The sequence below is a fragment of the Equus quagga genome, chromosome 13 (genome assembly GCF_021613505.1).
Source record: "Equus quagga isolate Etosha38 chromosome 13, UCLA_HA_Equagga_1.0, whole genome shotgun sequence".
Classification (NCBI taxonomy): Eukaryota; Metazoa; Chordata; class Mammalia; order Perissodactyla; family Equidae; genus Equus; species Equus quagga.
In genome coordinates, this window is record NC_060279.1 from 88,151,978 (window position 1) to 88,166,364 (window position 14,387).

The following is a 14,387-nucleotide window of genomic DNA, read 5'->3' on the forward strand; positions in this document are numbered from 1 at the left end:
GATTAGATTCCAGCTCCCAGATCATCTTGAGTCATCAGTATCCGGCTGCTGGCTGGTTTGGAAAAGGGGAAAAAGGAGTGGGGCTGGGTCTTCCCGCCAGAGCCATCCTGGGTCCCTTCCCTTCTCTCCTTCCATTCAGCTGTAAAGCACAATTAAGTGTCATCAGCTGAGCAGAGTTTCTATAGGATTAGCAGGTGCCCCACCCCATGTCTTCCTTATCCCCTTCCTTCAACCCGGAAATCGAATGGGCTGGGACGGAGAGAGTTAAAAGCTGTGTCAGCTGCCGATCTGGGACAGACAGACAAGAAGAGGGGGACAGGTGGGGCAGCATGACAGGTGGCTGAGGAGCCAGGTGGACAGTGGGAGAGTTGACTGGCAGGGTGGCTGGCCGGTGAAAGGACAAGCGGGTAGGTGGACAGAGACAGATTGTCACAGGCTGAAGCTGTGACAGCCACCTGAAGGACAGCAACCACCTGGAGGACGGGGAGGCAGACACAAGGTGAGAAGGTGACAGGCAGAGAGAGGGCTGGGCAGGCCATCCCCTTCTCCTGGAGCTGCTGGTGGGAGGGATGGGAAAGCAGGGGGCGGCTGACAGGGAAAGGGCATTCTCTGAGATGCTCTCCTTTTTCCCAGAACTTGGAGGTGACCCGCTATGGGGCCCAGAATCTTTTTGCTCCTGTGTGTTATTGGTGAGTTCCCCAGGCAGCAAGGGGGTCCCTCCCTCCCCATCCACCTCTGGCCCCCAGCCTGGCACTGAGGAGGGGCGGGGGGCTCACTCTGTGTCCCCGGTCACCTTCGCTCATGGGGTCCTTCACATCTCTGTCCCCTTATGTCTTTTGATCCATCTCCCTTCTCTCTCTCCCTGTCACTATGTCCCTGTCCGTCTCTTTCTCTCTGAATCTGTGCCTCTCATTTTCCTCCTATCTTTAAATCTCTCTCTCTGTTCCTCTCTGTGTCTCTTTGGGCATTTCACTGCATCTTTTTCTGTGCATCACTGAGTCTGTGTCTTCCTGTCTCTGACTGTCTCTCAGGATCTCTGTCTTTCTTTTGCCTCTCTCTCTCTCTGTCTGGGATCCACAATCTCTAGGTCTCTGACCCCATCTCTCTGGCCCACAGTCCCGTCCTCAGGACTCAACCAGGATACCACTGTGAAGATTGTCAACGGCAGACAGTGTGACCCTCACTCACAGCCTTGGCAGGTGGGGCTGTTTCTGGGCACCAACTTGCGCTGTGGGGGGGTCCTTATCAACCGCAGGTGGGTCCTCACGGCTGCTCACTGCAGCAGCAGGTAAGCCCCCCATTTGGGTCCCTTCCTGGGGTGGTCCAAGGGAGGGTGACGGGGAGAGGAGCGCTGGGGGTAGGGGCTCACGGGAGGGGGATGCTGAGAAGTAAGGAGATGGTCCTGAAGCAAGAAGGTCTGAGGTTAGACAAGGAGTAGGACTTCCTCAACAATGGGCCTGGGGTGGGGCAAGGAGTGGGCAGCAGAGGATCCTGGGACCTGCCCACTCACCTCCTCCCATTCCCTCACGTGCCACTTCCTTCCTATATGGCATCTGTCACCATCCCCAGCCCTTCCCTGACCCAGTCTGGGCCCTGGACCACATCTGGCACCTCTCTGGGCCTCAGTCTTCCCCTCTATAAAATGAGGGGATCAGGATTTCTAGGTCCAAAGCTCTGGATTTTTTGTGAAGGGGAAGTTTCAGACAGGAAGAGATGGAGAGATTCAGGAACAGGGAGAGACACAAGCAGAACAGAGGGAGTCCACTCATTATTCACGTGTTCATTTGGTTGACAGTGTCGACAGCCCAGGCAGTCTCCGAGGTGGTGGGAACAGAGCGTGAACAGGACTGACGGGTGTCCCTGCCCCCACGGGCCTCAAGGGCTAAGAGAATCAGAAAGTGACACCAATGCAATGGCATGGGGAGGAGAAATGGGGTGAATCCTCAAAATGGAAAGATGGCGGTGGGGATCAGAGACTGAAAGAGACAGACTTAGAGAGAGAACAAGAACAAGTGGATGAGGGAGGAGGGACAGACACTGAGATGCACAGTGGGCAGGAGGGTCTGGGATGCTGGGACGGTCCCAGGGGACCGGCTCGCCACTGAGCCACCATGACCCCCAGCAGGTACTGGGTGCGCCTGGGGGAACACAGCCTCAGCCGACTGGACTGGACGGAACAGATTCGGCGCAGTGGCTTCTCCGTGACCCACCCTGGCTACCAAGGATCTGGGCAGAGCCATGACCATGATCTCCGGCTTCTGCGGCTGGGAAGCCCCGTTGTCTTGACCAAGAGTGTGCAGCCGCTGCCCCTGCCCACGACCTGTGCAGCCGCTGGCACCAAGTGCCTCGTCTCGGGCTGGGGCATGACCAACCAATCATGGAGTAAGGGGGCCCCGGATGGGCAAAAGTCTAGGGTGCAGGGTGAGAGGTTAGGAGTCATGCCACCTCAGAGGAAAGACGGGTCAAGCATCAGGATCATGGTTTGGGGACTGAGACCATGGTGGATCAGGGGTCTTGGGAGTCAAAGTGGTTAAGGGGTTGGGTATGGAGTCAGAAGTCATGGGTCAGGGATGTGGTTAGAGGTCAGAGTGATGTCAGGGGTCATCAGACTAGAGCAAAAGGCATATGTAAATAGGATCTTGAGGTCATGGGTCATGGACTCCGGTGTCAGAGGTCACTGTAGAGTTGAGGTCATGGGATCCAGATGTCGCACAACCTGGCCACAATCTGGGGATGGAAATTGGGATTTCATCAGGAATCACTGGTCTGGGATTGGAAGTCACAGAGTTTGGGGTGTGGAGCCAAAGATTAGAGGTCATGGAATCTGGGGTCAAATACAGTGGGATCACAGGTCACTTCGTAGTTAGGACCAGTGGTTTAGAGGATACAGAGCTGAGGTTGGAGGTTAAGGTGAAGACACAGGGGGCCGGGAGGAGACAGAGAGAAGACCCGAGGTCAAACTGGGGTCAAAGGTAATAAGACTGAAGGTCAAATGACACAGCATCTGTGATTGAAGGAGAAGATCAGGTCTGGAGTCATTGTATTTCTGAGGTTGGAGGGACAAGGAGAGTCTTGAGTTATGGCACTCAGAGTCAGGTTAAAGGTCAGGAAGACTGGGCCAATGAACTGGGGTTAAGGGTCACTATGAAATCAAATCATAAATCTGAAATTTAGAGGTTTGAGGATTGTAGCAGAGGTCACAGGGAGGGATGGAGTATAGACTTAGATTGGGCTTCCTTGAGAAGAGGGATGTGGCCCCAAAGAGGGGAGCTTTGGGGAGCCCTGCAGCATCCATCCTCCACCCCCAGGCCCATTCCCGGATCAGCTCCAATGCCTCAACGTCTCCATCGTCTCCAGCGCCGCCTGTAGGGCCGTGTTCCCCGGGAGAATCACGGACAACATGGTGTGTGCCGGTGGCATACCAGGGGAGGATGCCTGCCAGGTGAGAGAATGCAGGCAAGGCTGGTCACCCAGGACAGGAAGCAGGGGTTGGAGAAGTGGGAGGGGCTGGGGAAGGTGAGTCAGGGAAAGGGGATGGGGGAGGGAGATGGGGTTGGAAAGAAGGAGAGGACACAGGATAAGGGAAGGAGAGAGAATAGGAGGGAGAGCCAGAGGATGGAGGGCAGAGAGAACAGAGCAAGGGCGGGAACAGAGAAGGAAAGATGGGAGGAGCACAAAGACACGGCGAGGAAGGGACAGAGAAGACGGGGGAGGGCAAAGAGCAAGCCGGCATTAGGAGCTCAGGCTGCCTCTCAGGTTCTGAGTCTTCCCCATCCATCCTCCAGTTGATGCTGGCCCAGGCGAGAGTGAGAGATTCCAGGTTGGAGGCAGGAAAGGGGGCTGGAGGAGTCCCTCACCCTCTAATTCAGCTACCTTGCCTTCTTGGGTCCTCCAGAGAGGAGGCTGCCCCACCCAACTGGCCAGGGCCCCAGTCACTGTCCCAGATACAACTCTTATGGAGTCCCGCCCTCCTTCGCTGGGATTGATCATTCATGAGGGTGTTCTCCTCCCTATTGGCCGGGGCCCCAGCCCTTGTCCTTGAGGGAACTCTCTGAGTCCCGCCCTCCTTCACTGGGATTGGTCATTGGTGATGGTGCTCCCTTCCCTCATTGGCCGGGGCCCCAGCCCTTGTCCTCGAGGGAACGCTCTACTGTTCATGGAGTCCCACCCTCCTTCGCTGGGATTGGTCATTGGTCATGGTGCTCCCTTCCCTCATTGGCCGGGGCCTGTCCTTGAAGGAACTCTCTACGTACGGTTCATGGAGTCCCACCCTCCTTCACTGGGATTGGTCATTGGTCATAGTGCTCTCTTCCCTCATTGGCTGGGGCCCCAGTCATTGTCCTTGAGGGAACTCTCTACCCTTCTTGGGGTCCCGCTGTCCTACCCTGGGATTGGCCTCTAGGAACAGTGTGTTCTTCTCCATTGGTCAGTCATTACTGTTGTCCTCAGGAACCTGGCCGTGCTCTTTTCAGTGAGGACCAGGCTTGGAGCCGCTGTCTTCAAGGCCCAGGAATGGGTTTGGGCTGGGGGAACGGAACATGGGAATAGGATCCACCTTATTCAGGCTGTATTCCTTTTCCTTCTGCCTTCCAGGGTGACTCTGGGGGACCCCTGGTGTGTGGAGGAGTCCTTCAGGGTCTGGTGTCCTGGGGGGCCACGGAGCCTTGTGGGCAAAAGGGCATCCCAGGCGTCTACACCAATATTTGCAAATATGTGGACTGGATCCGGACGGTCATGAGCAACAACTGACCTGCTCCCTCCACCTCTACCCCTCGGCTTGGGGGCCACTCTGACCCTCAGAGCACCAAAACCTCCTCCATCACCACCCCCAGCTTCCACTCTTCTTGCTCTGACGATCTTCTTCCTGGAACTCCAACTCCAGCCTTCTAAGACCCGTGGTTAGGGAAGGAGGAACTGTGTAACTATCTGGAATAAATATAATATAACTAGAGGAGGGGATATGTCTGTCTATTTAACGTCCCCAGGCTGGTTAGACTGGAGTCTCATTTTCCCTACCTACAGGTGTAGAAATAGAGATCAGAGAGGGTGGGAATTTTCCCTCAGGGGTCACACAGGAATGGAGTAGAAAAAGTTACTTATGACAATAAAAATAAGGGCTGTTTTTCTCCACCCAGCACAATAGGAACAGTGCCCAGAGCATATAAGCTTTTAAAGGACCCAGGAAGAATCTGAAAACAGTGAGGGCGGGGGCCGGGAATGGTTGGCTTCAAAATACAAGGTAAAACTGTGAAATCAAAATTCACAACCATTTAATTAAATGTCTATAAAACATAACATTCTTCCAACTAGCCAGTTGCAACATGGCTCTGTGGAGTTGAGCACACATCATATTTCACACAAGATGTGGGTTTGTCTTCCTGTATCTGCAGTGACAGATGGTGGGGTGCAGCCTTGGAAAACAGGATGACCCAGCCTAGGTCTTAAAATAGTCCTGCCCGCTCCTTGGGTTCTGTCTTCACCACCTCTCCAGGAGGTGGAAAGAGAAGTTCTTCACCCCTATGAATGGAAGGGGAATTGGAGGTGGGACTAAGTGAATGACATTCCCATCACCACAGCCGTAGGAACATTTGCTGAGTACCTTCTGCACTTGGCTCTGTTAAAGTCCCCATCCCAACCTCCCAGAGGCAGGGCTGTCCCCCCCCCCCCATCTCACAGATGAAGAAACTGAGCCTCATCAGGGTGGAGTCCCTTGTCCCACGTCACTGTAGTAGGAAGAGGCAGAGCCGAGGTTTGGGGCCAGGGCTGGCTGCCCACAGAACTCAGGCCTATCCAGCAGTCTTACTCCACATTTGGTTAGGGGAGAGAAGGGGGCAAGACCAAGGCAGGAGGTCTAATTGATAACAAGCGAGCCAGGAGAAGTGGGGATCCTCACTCAAACTGAGGAGGCTCAGAGTGGAGAAGTCATTGGACCTAGGTCACACAGCGAGTAAGTGCCACGGTTGGAATCGGAGGACCCCGGGGTTCCCGGTGGCCTGGGAGGCGGGGAAAGGGGAGCAGAGGGAAGGGTTGGTAGAGGAGCGAGCCCTGGGGGTTGGGGCACCCGCAAAGGGCTGATTTCCCTTTCCTGGCCCTTGACTCCCACAGGCCCTGACCTGCCTCCCCCACCCTTCTGTCCTGCCCCTTCGCCTGCCGGGCAGCAGCCCCACCTCTGCAACGCCCCAGCTTCCCCCCTTTCTTGGAACAGAGAAGGGAGGGGCCCCACAGCGGAGGCCAGGGGCCCACCTGGGGTCAGGCAGTGGAGAGGGAGAGCAGAGACGGGGGGAGGAACAAAGACTGGGAAACGAGGTGGAGGGAGAATGATTAGAGACAGAGACACAACAAAGATATAAAGAACTAGAGGAGACATCCAGGGAGAGACTGGGAGAGAAAAGCAGAGAGACAAAGACAGACAGAAAAAGGCACAGAGACAGAAAGAGAAAAGTGACACACAGAGAATTCCAGAAAGGCAGCGAACGACAGATAAAGCCAGATTCGGGAGAGACAGGGAAGAGAGTGGACAGACAGAAGGACGGACACAGAGGCATGGAGAAACGGAGAGAAGCAGAGGGAAGAGGGGCTTGGAGAGGTGGCAGAGGTAGGCAGGCGGGCGGGCAGCACCTCCTCCAGGCCCACCCCCACACACTCCCCACCCCCCGAGCGACAAGGCTGGGCAAGGAGGCTCAGTCATCCTGGGCCCGCCCGGGGCCACCCCCCTCCTGCCCGCCTGCCTGGTGCCTCGCACGCTCCGACTCAGCCTGCCGCAGCTGCCACGGGCTCCAGCCCCCAGAGCCCCAGCCCCAGAGCCTGTGAGTCTGGAAGAGGGAAGGGAAGGGAAGGTCCCCTCCATGTGCCTGCATCCGAGGGCACCAAACCTCCTCGGCCTCAGCATCGTATCCTCCTCTGCTCTGTCCTTCTCGGCTTGGGTTGGGGCTCTCTGCCTCTCTTTGGGTCTCCGACGGGCTGCCTCCAACCTCAGTGACCTCTGACCCCAGCTTAGGTCACTGAGTCCAATCTGCTGCTCCCCCACCCTCCCTCCCACCACTGGCCAGGGCAGCTGTGGGCACTGGCTCTTCCCCTCACCAGCCCCGCCCAGCTCTGTCCGTCTGTCCTTCAAAGGGGCAGGGGTTCAGCAGGGCGAGGGACAGACACCATCCCAGGCTGAGCCCTCTACTGTACCCTGGGCTGCCCTCAAAGGGCCCGAGTCACCCTGGATGGCTGCAGAACGGCACCGGTCCCCTTCAGCTCCCCTCCCCCAAGCTACTGGGGCCTGGCCCAGCCTCAGGTGGGCAAGAAGGAAAACATTCTCTAAAATGCACCTCAGAGGGTCCCTGGATGACTTAAAACGGGGCCTGTCTACCACTTGTCAAAGGCCAAGCCCCTCTCAGTAACTGCCACATACTCTGGGGCTACCGGAAGCTTCCAGCGGAGATCAGGCCCCTCCAAGGCCACCCTCCATGGCAAAGATTTATTTTAAAGGTTTGGAGGTTGGGGTGTTGTGAGAATTAGGAGATTCCGCAAACCCTGGGGGAGCCAGAGCAGGCCAGGGAGAGAGGGGAGGGTGCGAACCAGCACCCAGTCTCCCCCATAAAGTGATTTGGCCCCTTGTCCCTCCTTGTTTCCAGAAGAACCTGGGGCCTGCCCTTCCCCCACTCTGAGCCATGACGATTCTGCGATTAATCATGCTGGCTCTGGTGACAGGTACGGTGGGGGATGGGGAGGGGCAGGGGTCTCCCTCTGGAATCTCCAGGATCCACCACCCTCTGTGTCTGGACATTGAGAGGGCTGATATTCAAAATACAGAATAACTCACAGGGCATCTCAACAGATACGTGAGCCATAATGAGCTCCTGGATGCTCCTCGTTGGACCAGGTGTAATGCCTTTAGATGCGAGAATGGGGAGAGGTCAAGGAAGTTCCCATGGGAGGGGCCAGGGCTGCTGGGGTGGTGTGGGGGACACTCAAAGAGCTCAGGAGATACTGACCAACCAGTATGGAGGGATTTCAATCGTTTAACACCATTGGCACCATTTGGTGCTTCCCAGCCAGACACCAGGCTGGGACCCAGACCACTCACTCCTTCCCTCTCCTCCTCGCCTCCGCTTCTGGGAGTCCTCTCATGCCTGAGCCCCCTCTTTTGCCCTCACCCCCTCCAGGGCATGTAGGGGGAGAGACCAGGATCATCAAAGGGTACGAGTGCTCTCCTCATTCCCAGCCCTGGCAGGTGGCTCTGTTCCAGAAGACGCGGCTGCTCTGTGGGGCAACCCTCATCGCTCCCAAATGGCTCCTGACAGCAGCCCACTGCCGCAAGCCGTGGGTGCGGGGGCTGGGGTGGGGCCGGGAGGGGGCTGGAAATGGAGAGGTGGATGGAGGGGAGCTTGGGGATGGGGAGAATGTGTATGGGGTCAGAGATGGGCATGGGGTGGGGGAGGCAGGGTTGGAGATGGGCACAGGTGGGGGCATTAGCACTGATGATGGAAATTGGGTTGTAATTGAAGATGGAGTGATGGAAGACGTTGGAACTGGGATGGTCTTGGGAATGGGGTTGGGTTATGGTTTGGAACACGACTTTGTTGGGAGGTGGGGATGAGGCTGGAAGTGGACCTGTGGTCTTTCATTCTCTCAGGTGCACCCATCTCTCCCCCACCACCTGTGTTTCTCCCCACCTCCTGCCTCTCCCTACCCTTCCATCTCTGACCACCATCTCTCCCACCTCAGCCGATACATAGTTCACCTGGGGGAGCACAACCTCCAGCGGCGGGATGGCTCTGAGCAGACCCGAACAGCCACTGAGTCCTTCCCCCACCCAGAGTTCAACTACAGCCTCCCCAACAAAGACCACCGCAATGACATCATGCTGGTGAAGATGGCATCACCAGCCACGATCACTTGGGCTGTGCGACCCCTCATCCTGTCATCACGCTGTGTCACTCCTGGCACCCAATGCCTCATTTCCGGCTGGGGGACCACATCCAGCCCCCAGTGTAGGGGCTCTAGAGGGGAACATGGTTGAGGGAGGGTGGTCATGATTGTGGAAGGACATAGGGAACCAGAGGACCCATCAAAGATGAGAGTCAGCGATACAAGAGGGGGCTAGCTGGAGGTGTCAGTGGTGGGATAAGTCAAAAGTAAGAGTGGAAAAATAAGGGCTGGGGAGGGTAGAGACAGAAATCTGGGCTTTGGAGTCAGACAGACAAGATGTGCCATCTCAGATCCACAACCTGCCAGTTGTAGGACCTTAGGCAAGTGGCTTCACCTCTCTGAACTTTGGTTTTCTGCTCTATAAAATGAGAATAATCACATCCACCTACCAGGGCTGGATTAGAGACAAGGAATATAGAGCAACTAGCATAAAGAATTTACTCGATAGCATTGCTGTTGCTCTTGTTACAAGCAGAGAGATGAGTTGGCTGCAAGCAAGAAGGACAGGGACTAGATTCAGAGCAAGGGCTCTGGTGTGGGTGCAGAGCAAGGTCCCTGGGTTCAGAGCAAACTTTGCAGTGTGGGGAAGGGAGCCAGGGGGCTCTCATTTTCCACACCGCTTCGTGCCATTTCCACAGTGCACCTGCCCCATACCTTGCGATGTGCCAACATCACCATCATCGAGCACAAGGAGTGTGAGAAGGCCTACCCCGGCGACATCACAGACACCATGGTGTGTGCCAGCGTTCAAGAAGAGGGCAAGGACTCCTGCCAGGTCAGAGGGCAGGGCCTGGGTCTCCAACCACATTCCCATCCCCACCTCCAAGCCCCGTTGCGTCTCCTTCTATACCCACAGTCTCATCCTCAACCTTAACCCCCATCTCCTCCTGCAAGGCCAAATCCATCTCCACCACCAGTTCCCGTTTCTAACCTCAACACAATCCAATGGCTCCATTCCCACCCCTATATCCAACCTCAACCATCCCCAAATCCATTTTCATCCCTAGCCCCATCTTTGTTCCCACCCACAACTCCAACTCATCCCCAGTCCCATTGCCAACCCCATCCTCAACCTTCGCCCCAATCCCAGAGCCGTCCTCAGCTCCTCCCTAACACCATGCCCAACCCCTTCCTCTCTCCTGGCGGCCTCTCCTCCTCTCTGACTGGTTCTCTCTCCTCCCATCCCCAGGGCGACTCTGGGGGCCCTCTGGTCTGTAACGGATCTCTTCAAGGCATTATCTCCTGGGGCCAGGATCCATGTGCTGTCTCCAGAAAGCCTGGTGTCTACACAAAGGTCTGCAAATATGTGGACTGGATCCAGGAGACTATGGAGAACAATTAGCAGGACAAATTGACCCCAGCCCGAAACCCCCGACCCCTACTTGGTGCTGTGGTTCCTGTTCATTCTGCTAATAATAAAGCAGCCTAAGCCAGGACTCCTTTATGTGCTTTCTCTGGATCTCCTTGACTACAAGAGATGCTATAGCTTAATAATCAATTTGGGGTTTGGAATTAGCAAAGCCTAGGTTCAAATTCTGCCTTGTACTAACTTGTCACTCTGGGAGTGATAATAGCTATTTGGGTCACTGTTGTATCCCCCGCCCCAAAGATGGTTCCTGGCACTCACCAAGGTTTCAATAAATATTTACCGAATGAATGAATCTTTTGGGTGCTTCCCAGATGCCAGGTCCTCGTCCAAAGGCTTTTAAATGTATGAACTAAGTTAATCTTCACAAAACCCTATGAGGTCAGTGCTACTATTATACCTGTTCTGCAGACGAGGAAACTGAGGCACAGAGAAATGAAGTCCCTTGCTCCTGGTCACACAGCCAGTAAGCAGAAGAGCACAGAAGAGCAGGGAATCTGAAGCAAGATGACTTCTTAAGTACTGAGCAACACTGCCTTGATGAAGACTCAACTTCCTTCTCTGTAAAATCATGCATGCAAAAGTATGATAGTACAGCTAGTAAGCCAGCCTGCAGATAGCTAAGACCTAACAAAAAAGAGCTATTGTTTTTTTTCCAAACTCCAGGATAGATAGTTGCTTCATCGAGACCCATGCCTGGCCAAGATGGTAGCTGCTAACCACACGTGCCTGTTTACATTAAAATTACATACAATCAGAAGTGGAATTCTTCAGTCCCACTTGCCACGTATCAAATGTGCTATAGCCAATGTGACTGACAGCTGCCATGGTGGACAGCACATACTGAGCATTCCCACCGCTGCAGAAAGTTCCATGGGACGGCCACTGGAATTAACTCACTTCTCACTGAGGAAGATGCCCCACAGACAGTCTAGAACTCAGGATCTTTTTTTGATATCTGGCTCACCTAGCAGGGGAGGTGGCTGGCCTGAGGAGTAAGAGCCCAGAGCTGGAACTGGGGCCTCCAGTTTTTAGCCAGGCGTGCTGTGTGACCTCCTGTGAGTCACTGCCCTCTCTGAGCCTCCCATTCCTCCCTTGAAATGAGGGAGTTGGCCCAGGTGATGCTGATGCCCCTTGCGGCCTCCTGTGATTCACGGGACTGTGTGTCACCTGGCGGCAACACGCAGAAGGCAGGGGGGATGTGAAGCGACCACACACAGGCATGATCGGAGACTCCCCCAACACACACTGGGGGCTAGTCACCGGTACACACTGAGCTGCCTCAAGCACAGAGCATCCCTCTGGGTTTGCATCTCTCCCTTTCTGTCTCCCTGTTTCCCTCTTCTCCTGTTTCTGTGTGTCTCAGTCTCTGTCGCTCCCACTCTTTCCTTCAATCTATCTTATCTTCCTGCCTCCCTCTCTCATCAGCCTTCTGGTTTTAGTCACTATGTCATTCTAGGTATGCAATTCCCTGTTTATTTATTTTTCTCTCTCTGGATCAGGTTCACCTAACACAACACTATCCCCACGACCCCCAGGCCCCCTGGGGATGGGGCGCCCTCTCTCCCCTTCTGGGAAGACTTCTTGGAACAGGAGACCTGGGGAATCCGCATGGAATCCAGTTCCAAAAAAGGGTGTTTCGGGCACTGGGAGAAGCCTGTATTCCGGGGGCCCCTCCCAGAGCAGGAATCTGGGGCCCAGGTTGGGTGCCAGCCCCACCCACGGCCTAATTAGGGAGAGAGAAAGGGAGGGGGTGAGGCCCTGGGGGGAAGGTGGAGAAGTTTCCGGACTCTCTCGGGGTTAAAAGGGAAGGCCTAGCCAGGGGTCTCTGGGCAGAGGCTTCGGCGGCCCACGCGGCAGGGCGGAGGTACTTCTGGGTCTCGTTGCTGCTTCCCCTTGGCGACTCCCAGGTGAGGCGACATGCATCCCACCCTGGTGGGGGCGGGTCGCGAGAGCAAGGGTGGGGACCCTCGGGCAGAACCCAGAACCCCGCTTTGAGCCTCGGTTTCCCTGTCTGCTGGACGCGCCTCTGAGCCTCGGACCCCCACCCCACCAGCGAAGGAGGGCGAAACCCAACGCGCGGGGACAGCCCCGCCGGGAGAGCGCTCCCCTCGGGCGTAGGGAGGGCAGGAGGACGCCACTAGGGACGTCATTAGGGTAATTGCGCCCATTGCAGCTGATCTGGTCCGAATAGCCCGCCCGCCAGTCCCTGCGATGGTCGGCTGCAGTCAAACGGGTCCCCGCGGGCTGGGGTGGCCCAGGCTGGGCGGACGGGCGCGGTGGGGTGGGGGTCTCTGACAGGACATGTGTTTTGAACCGCCCCCGGCCCCCCAACCTAGGTCCTGGCCATGAAATCCCCGCACCTCCACCTCTCCGCCGCCTCGGGCACCCGGGCCCTGGCGCAGCTGCTGCTGCCGCTGCTGACTGCGCAACTCTGGGGTGAGGCGGGAGGCAGGGCTTGGCGGGAGGCGCCGGGGCCCCGGGGCGATGGGAGAGTGTTGCTCTTGTCACCAACCCTAGCGCACCTCTCCACTCGTTGGGACCCCAGCATCCACCCACCGATCGGGAGCACCCCCCAACCCCGTCAGCCCCGCCCCTTCTGGCCCCGCCCCTGGATGTCCAGCTCCATCCAGGCACCGCCCGTTTACTCCACCTGGATCCCGACTCCCCCTTTTTCCTTGCCGCGTCCTTTCCCTGCCCCTTACTCCACCCATTCTGTCCTGGACCCTTCTCACTGCGCCCTATTTTATCCCAAGTCTTGCTCTGTCGCTTTTTGCCCTCACTCGCTTTTCTAGCTCCTGGCGTTATTCCCATCCTTACTCTCACCCTGCGACGTGTTGTATCCCCGCCCCTTGCCGCTCCGCCACCTTCTATCCCCGCCTCCTGGCCCCCCCGCCGCGTTCCAGCCCCGCCCCTTGCCGCCGCACCGCCTTCTAGCCCCGCCCCTTGCCGCCGCACCGCCCTCTAGCCCCGCCCCTTACTGCCGCACCGCCTTCTAGCCCCGCCCCTTGCCGCCCCACCGCCTTCTAGCTCCGCCCCTTGCCGCTCCGCCGCGTTCGAGCCCCGCCCCTTGTGGCCCCGCCCCGTTGTAGCTCCGCCCCCCCGCGCCCCCCCCCCGCCCCGCCGCGTGCTCTCTCTGTCCCCTGTGTTGCATTCTGTCCTTGCTCCTCCGCATCCAGCCCGTCCGGTCTCCTCCTCCGCTCGGCCTACACCCGCCTCCTCTCCCTTTCACGCCGGTTCCTCACCGCCCACTTCCACTCGGTTTCTGCACGACCCCCGATTTCCACACCCTCCCCGCGGTGTTGGCTGCGTCCCCCGAAGCCGCCTCCCATGGCCCCGCTCAGACCCCAAACCCAGCCTCTGCCCTGCTCTGATCTCCACCCCCTTTCTTCCTCCAGCCGCGGAGGCGTTGCTGCTCCCCGGGAACGACACGGGCTCGGACCCCGTGGCCTCCGGCGCCCCTTGCGCGCGCGGCTCGCAGCCCTGGCAGGTCTCCCTGTTCAATGGTCTCTCATTCCACTGCGCGGGCGTCCTGGTGGACAAGAGTTGGGTGCTCACGGCCGCGCACTGCGGGACCAACAAGTAGGGGGAGCTCCTCGGGGACGCGACGGGTTGGCTGGGGTGGCAGACCCCGGGAAGGGGGCGGGAAGGGCTGGGGCACTTGAGGGTATGGAGCTCTCCTAGCTTGACATGGGGTTCAGTCCTGGAGAGCTTCCCGTAGGAGGAGAGATGGGGTTGTGCTGTGGTCGCCAGGGGGCGATGTGGTCCTTCTCAGCGTTTCTCGGCCCAGCCATCACCCCGTCCAGCTGATTCTCGTTTGGTTCCGTTTGGGTGTAGGTAGCTGTCAGGGTCTCGTGCGGTTAGGAATTTAGAACTAAAAAAAATTGTTCCCCTCCTGAGTCCCGATTAGGCGAGGAGTGAAGGGGCAGGTTTACACAGGTAGACCCCCCCCAGCCCTCAATTCCTGCAGAACGCAGGGACGCAAACACCTGATTGCTTCTTCCCATGTCTCAAGAATTTAGGTTCCAAGCTCTCTTCTACCCCATCCACTTCTCCCTCAGACCCAGGTGTCCAGGCCCCCAGCCCCTCCTCCCTCAGACCC

General features: G+C 57.2%; 3 protein-coding genes across 6 annotated transcripts in view; all 3 read left to right on the plus strand.

Annotated features, from left to right (window-relative positions):
• Window positions 1-251: 251 nt before the first annotated feature.
• LOC124250456 (kallikrein-12-like) lies at window positions 252-4,951 on the plus strand. Of its 2 annotated transcripts, none has more exons than XM_046682318.1 (6): window positions 252-499; window positions 634-689; window positions 1,117-1,288; window positions 2,123-2,382; window positions 3,309-3,442; window positions 4,594-4,951. In XM_046682318.1, exons 2-6 carry the CDS (start codon window positions 653-655, stop codon window positions 4,747-4,749), a joined length of 759 nt encoding a protein of 252 aa, XP_046538274.1. In that variant the 5' UTR covers window positions 252-499; window positions 634-652; the 3' UTR covers window positions 4,750-4,951. The 2 variants fall into 2 exon arrangements, with proteins under 2 accessions (XP_046538274.1, XP_046538275.1); XM_046682319.1 differs by having other exon boundaries at window positions 2,126-2,382.
• An 816-nt stretch (window positions 4,952-5,767) lies between these two features.
• Window positions 5,768-10,576, plus strand: KLK11 (kallikrein related peptidase 11). 3 transcript variants are annotated; one of them, XM_046682313.1, is made up of 6 exons: window positions 5,768-5,947; window positions 7,623-7,698; window positions 8,154-8,314; window positions 8,624-8,981; window positions 9,558-9,694; window positions 10,109-10,576. In XM_046682313.1, the coding sequence occupies exons 2-6, from the start codon at window positions 7,659-7,661 to the stop codon at window positions 10,259-10,261; spliced, it is 849 nt and encodes a 282-aa protein (XP_046538269.1). In that variant the 5' UTR covers window positions 5,768-5,947; window positions 7,623-7,658; the 3' UTR covers window positions 10,262-10,576. The 3 variants fall into 3 exon arrangements, with proteins under 3 accessions (XP_046538269.1, XP_046538268.1, XP_046538270.1); XM_046682312.1 differs by lacking the exon at window positions 5,768-5,947 and adding an exon at window positions 6,722-6,806; XM_046682314.1 differs by lacking the exon at window positions 5,768-5,947 and adding an exon at window positions 6,722-6,806 and having other exon boundaries at window positions 8,154-8,310; window positions 8,716-8,981.
• A 1,523-nt stretch (window positions 10,577-12,099) lies between these two features.
• The window catches only part of KLK10 (kallikrein related peptidase 10), a 4,418-nt gene continuing 2,130 nt past the window's right edge, over window positions 12,100-14,387 (plus strand). The window contains exons 1-3 of the mRNA XM_046682315.1: window positions 12,100-12,195; window positions 12,625-12,724; window positions 13,684-13,867. Of these exons, the coding sequence (XP_046538271.1) occupies window positions 12,634-12,724; window positions 13,684-13,867 (275 nt within the window). The 5' untranslated portion in view covers window positions 12,100-12,195; window positions 12,625-12,633. The remainder of the gene's footprint in view (window positions 12,196-12,624; window positions 12,725-13,683; window positions 13,868-14,387) is intronic.

What these genes read in the sequence shown, in the direction of transcription:
- KLK11 (XM_046682313.1), top strand. Translation starts at nt 7,659, where the DNA reads ATGACGATTCTGCGATTAATCATGCTGGCTCTGGTGACAG. An exon ending in CCCACTGCCGCAAGCCGTGG is followed by an intron (nt 8,315 to 8,623) that starts GTGCGGGGGCTG and finishes TCATTCTCTCAG; the next exon opens with GTGCACCCATCTCTCCCCCA. An exon ending in AGGGCAAGGACTCCTGCCAG is followed by an intron (nt 9,695 to 10,108) that starts GTCAGAGGGCAG and finishes TCCCATCCCCAG; the next exon opens with GGCGACTCTGGGGGCCCTCT.
- LOC124250456 (XM_046682318.1), top strand. Translation starts at nt 653, where the DNA reads ATGGGGCCCAGAATCTTTTTGCTCCTGTGTGTTATTG. An exon ending in TTTGCTCCTGTGTGTTATTG is followed by an intron (nt 690 to 1,116) that starts GTGAGTTCCCCA and finishes TCTGGCCCACAG; the next exon opens with TCCCGTCCTCAGGACTCAAC. An exon ending in CATGACCAACCAATCATGGA is followed by an intron (nt 2,383 to 3,308) that starts GTAAGGGGGCCC and finishes CTCCACCCCCAG; the next exon opens with GCCCATTCCCGGATCAGCTC.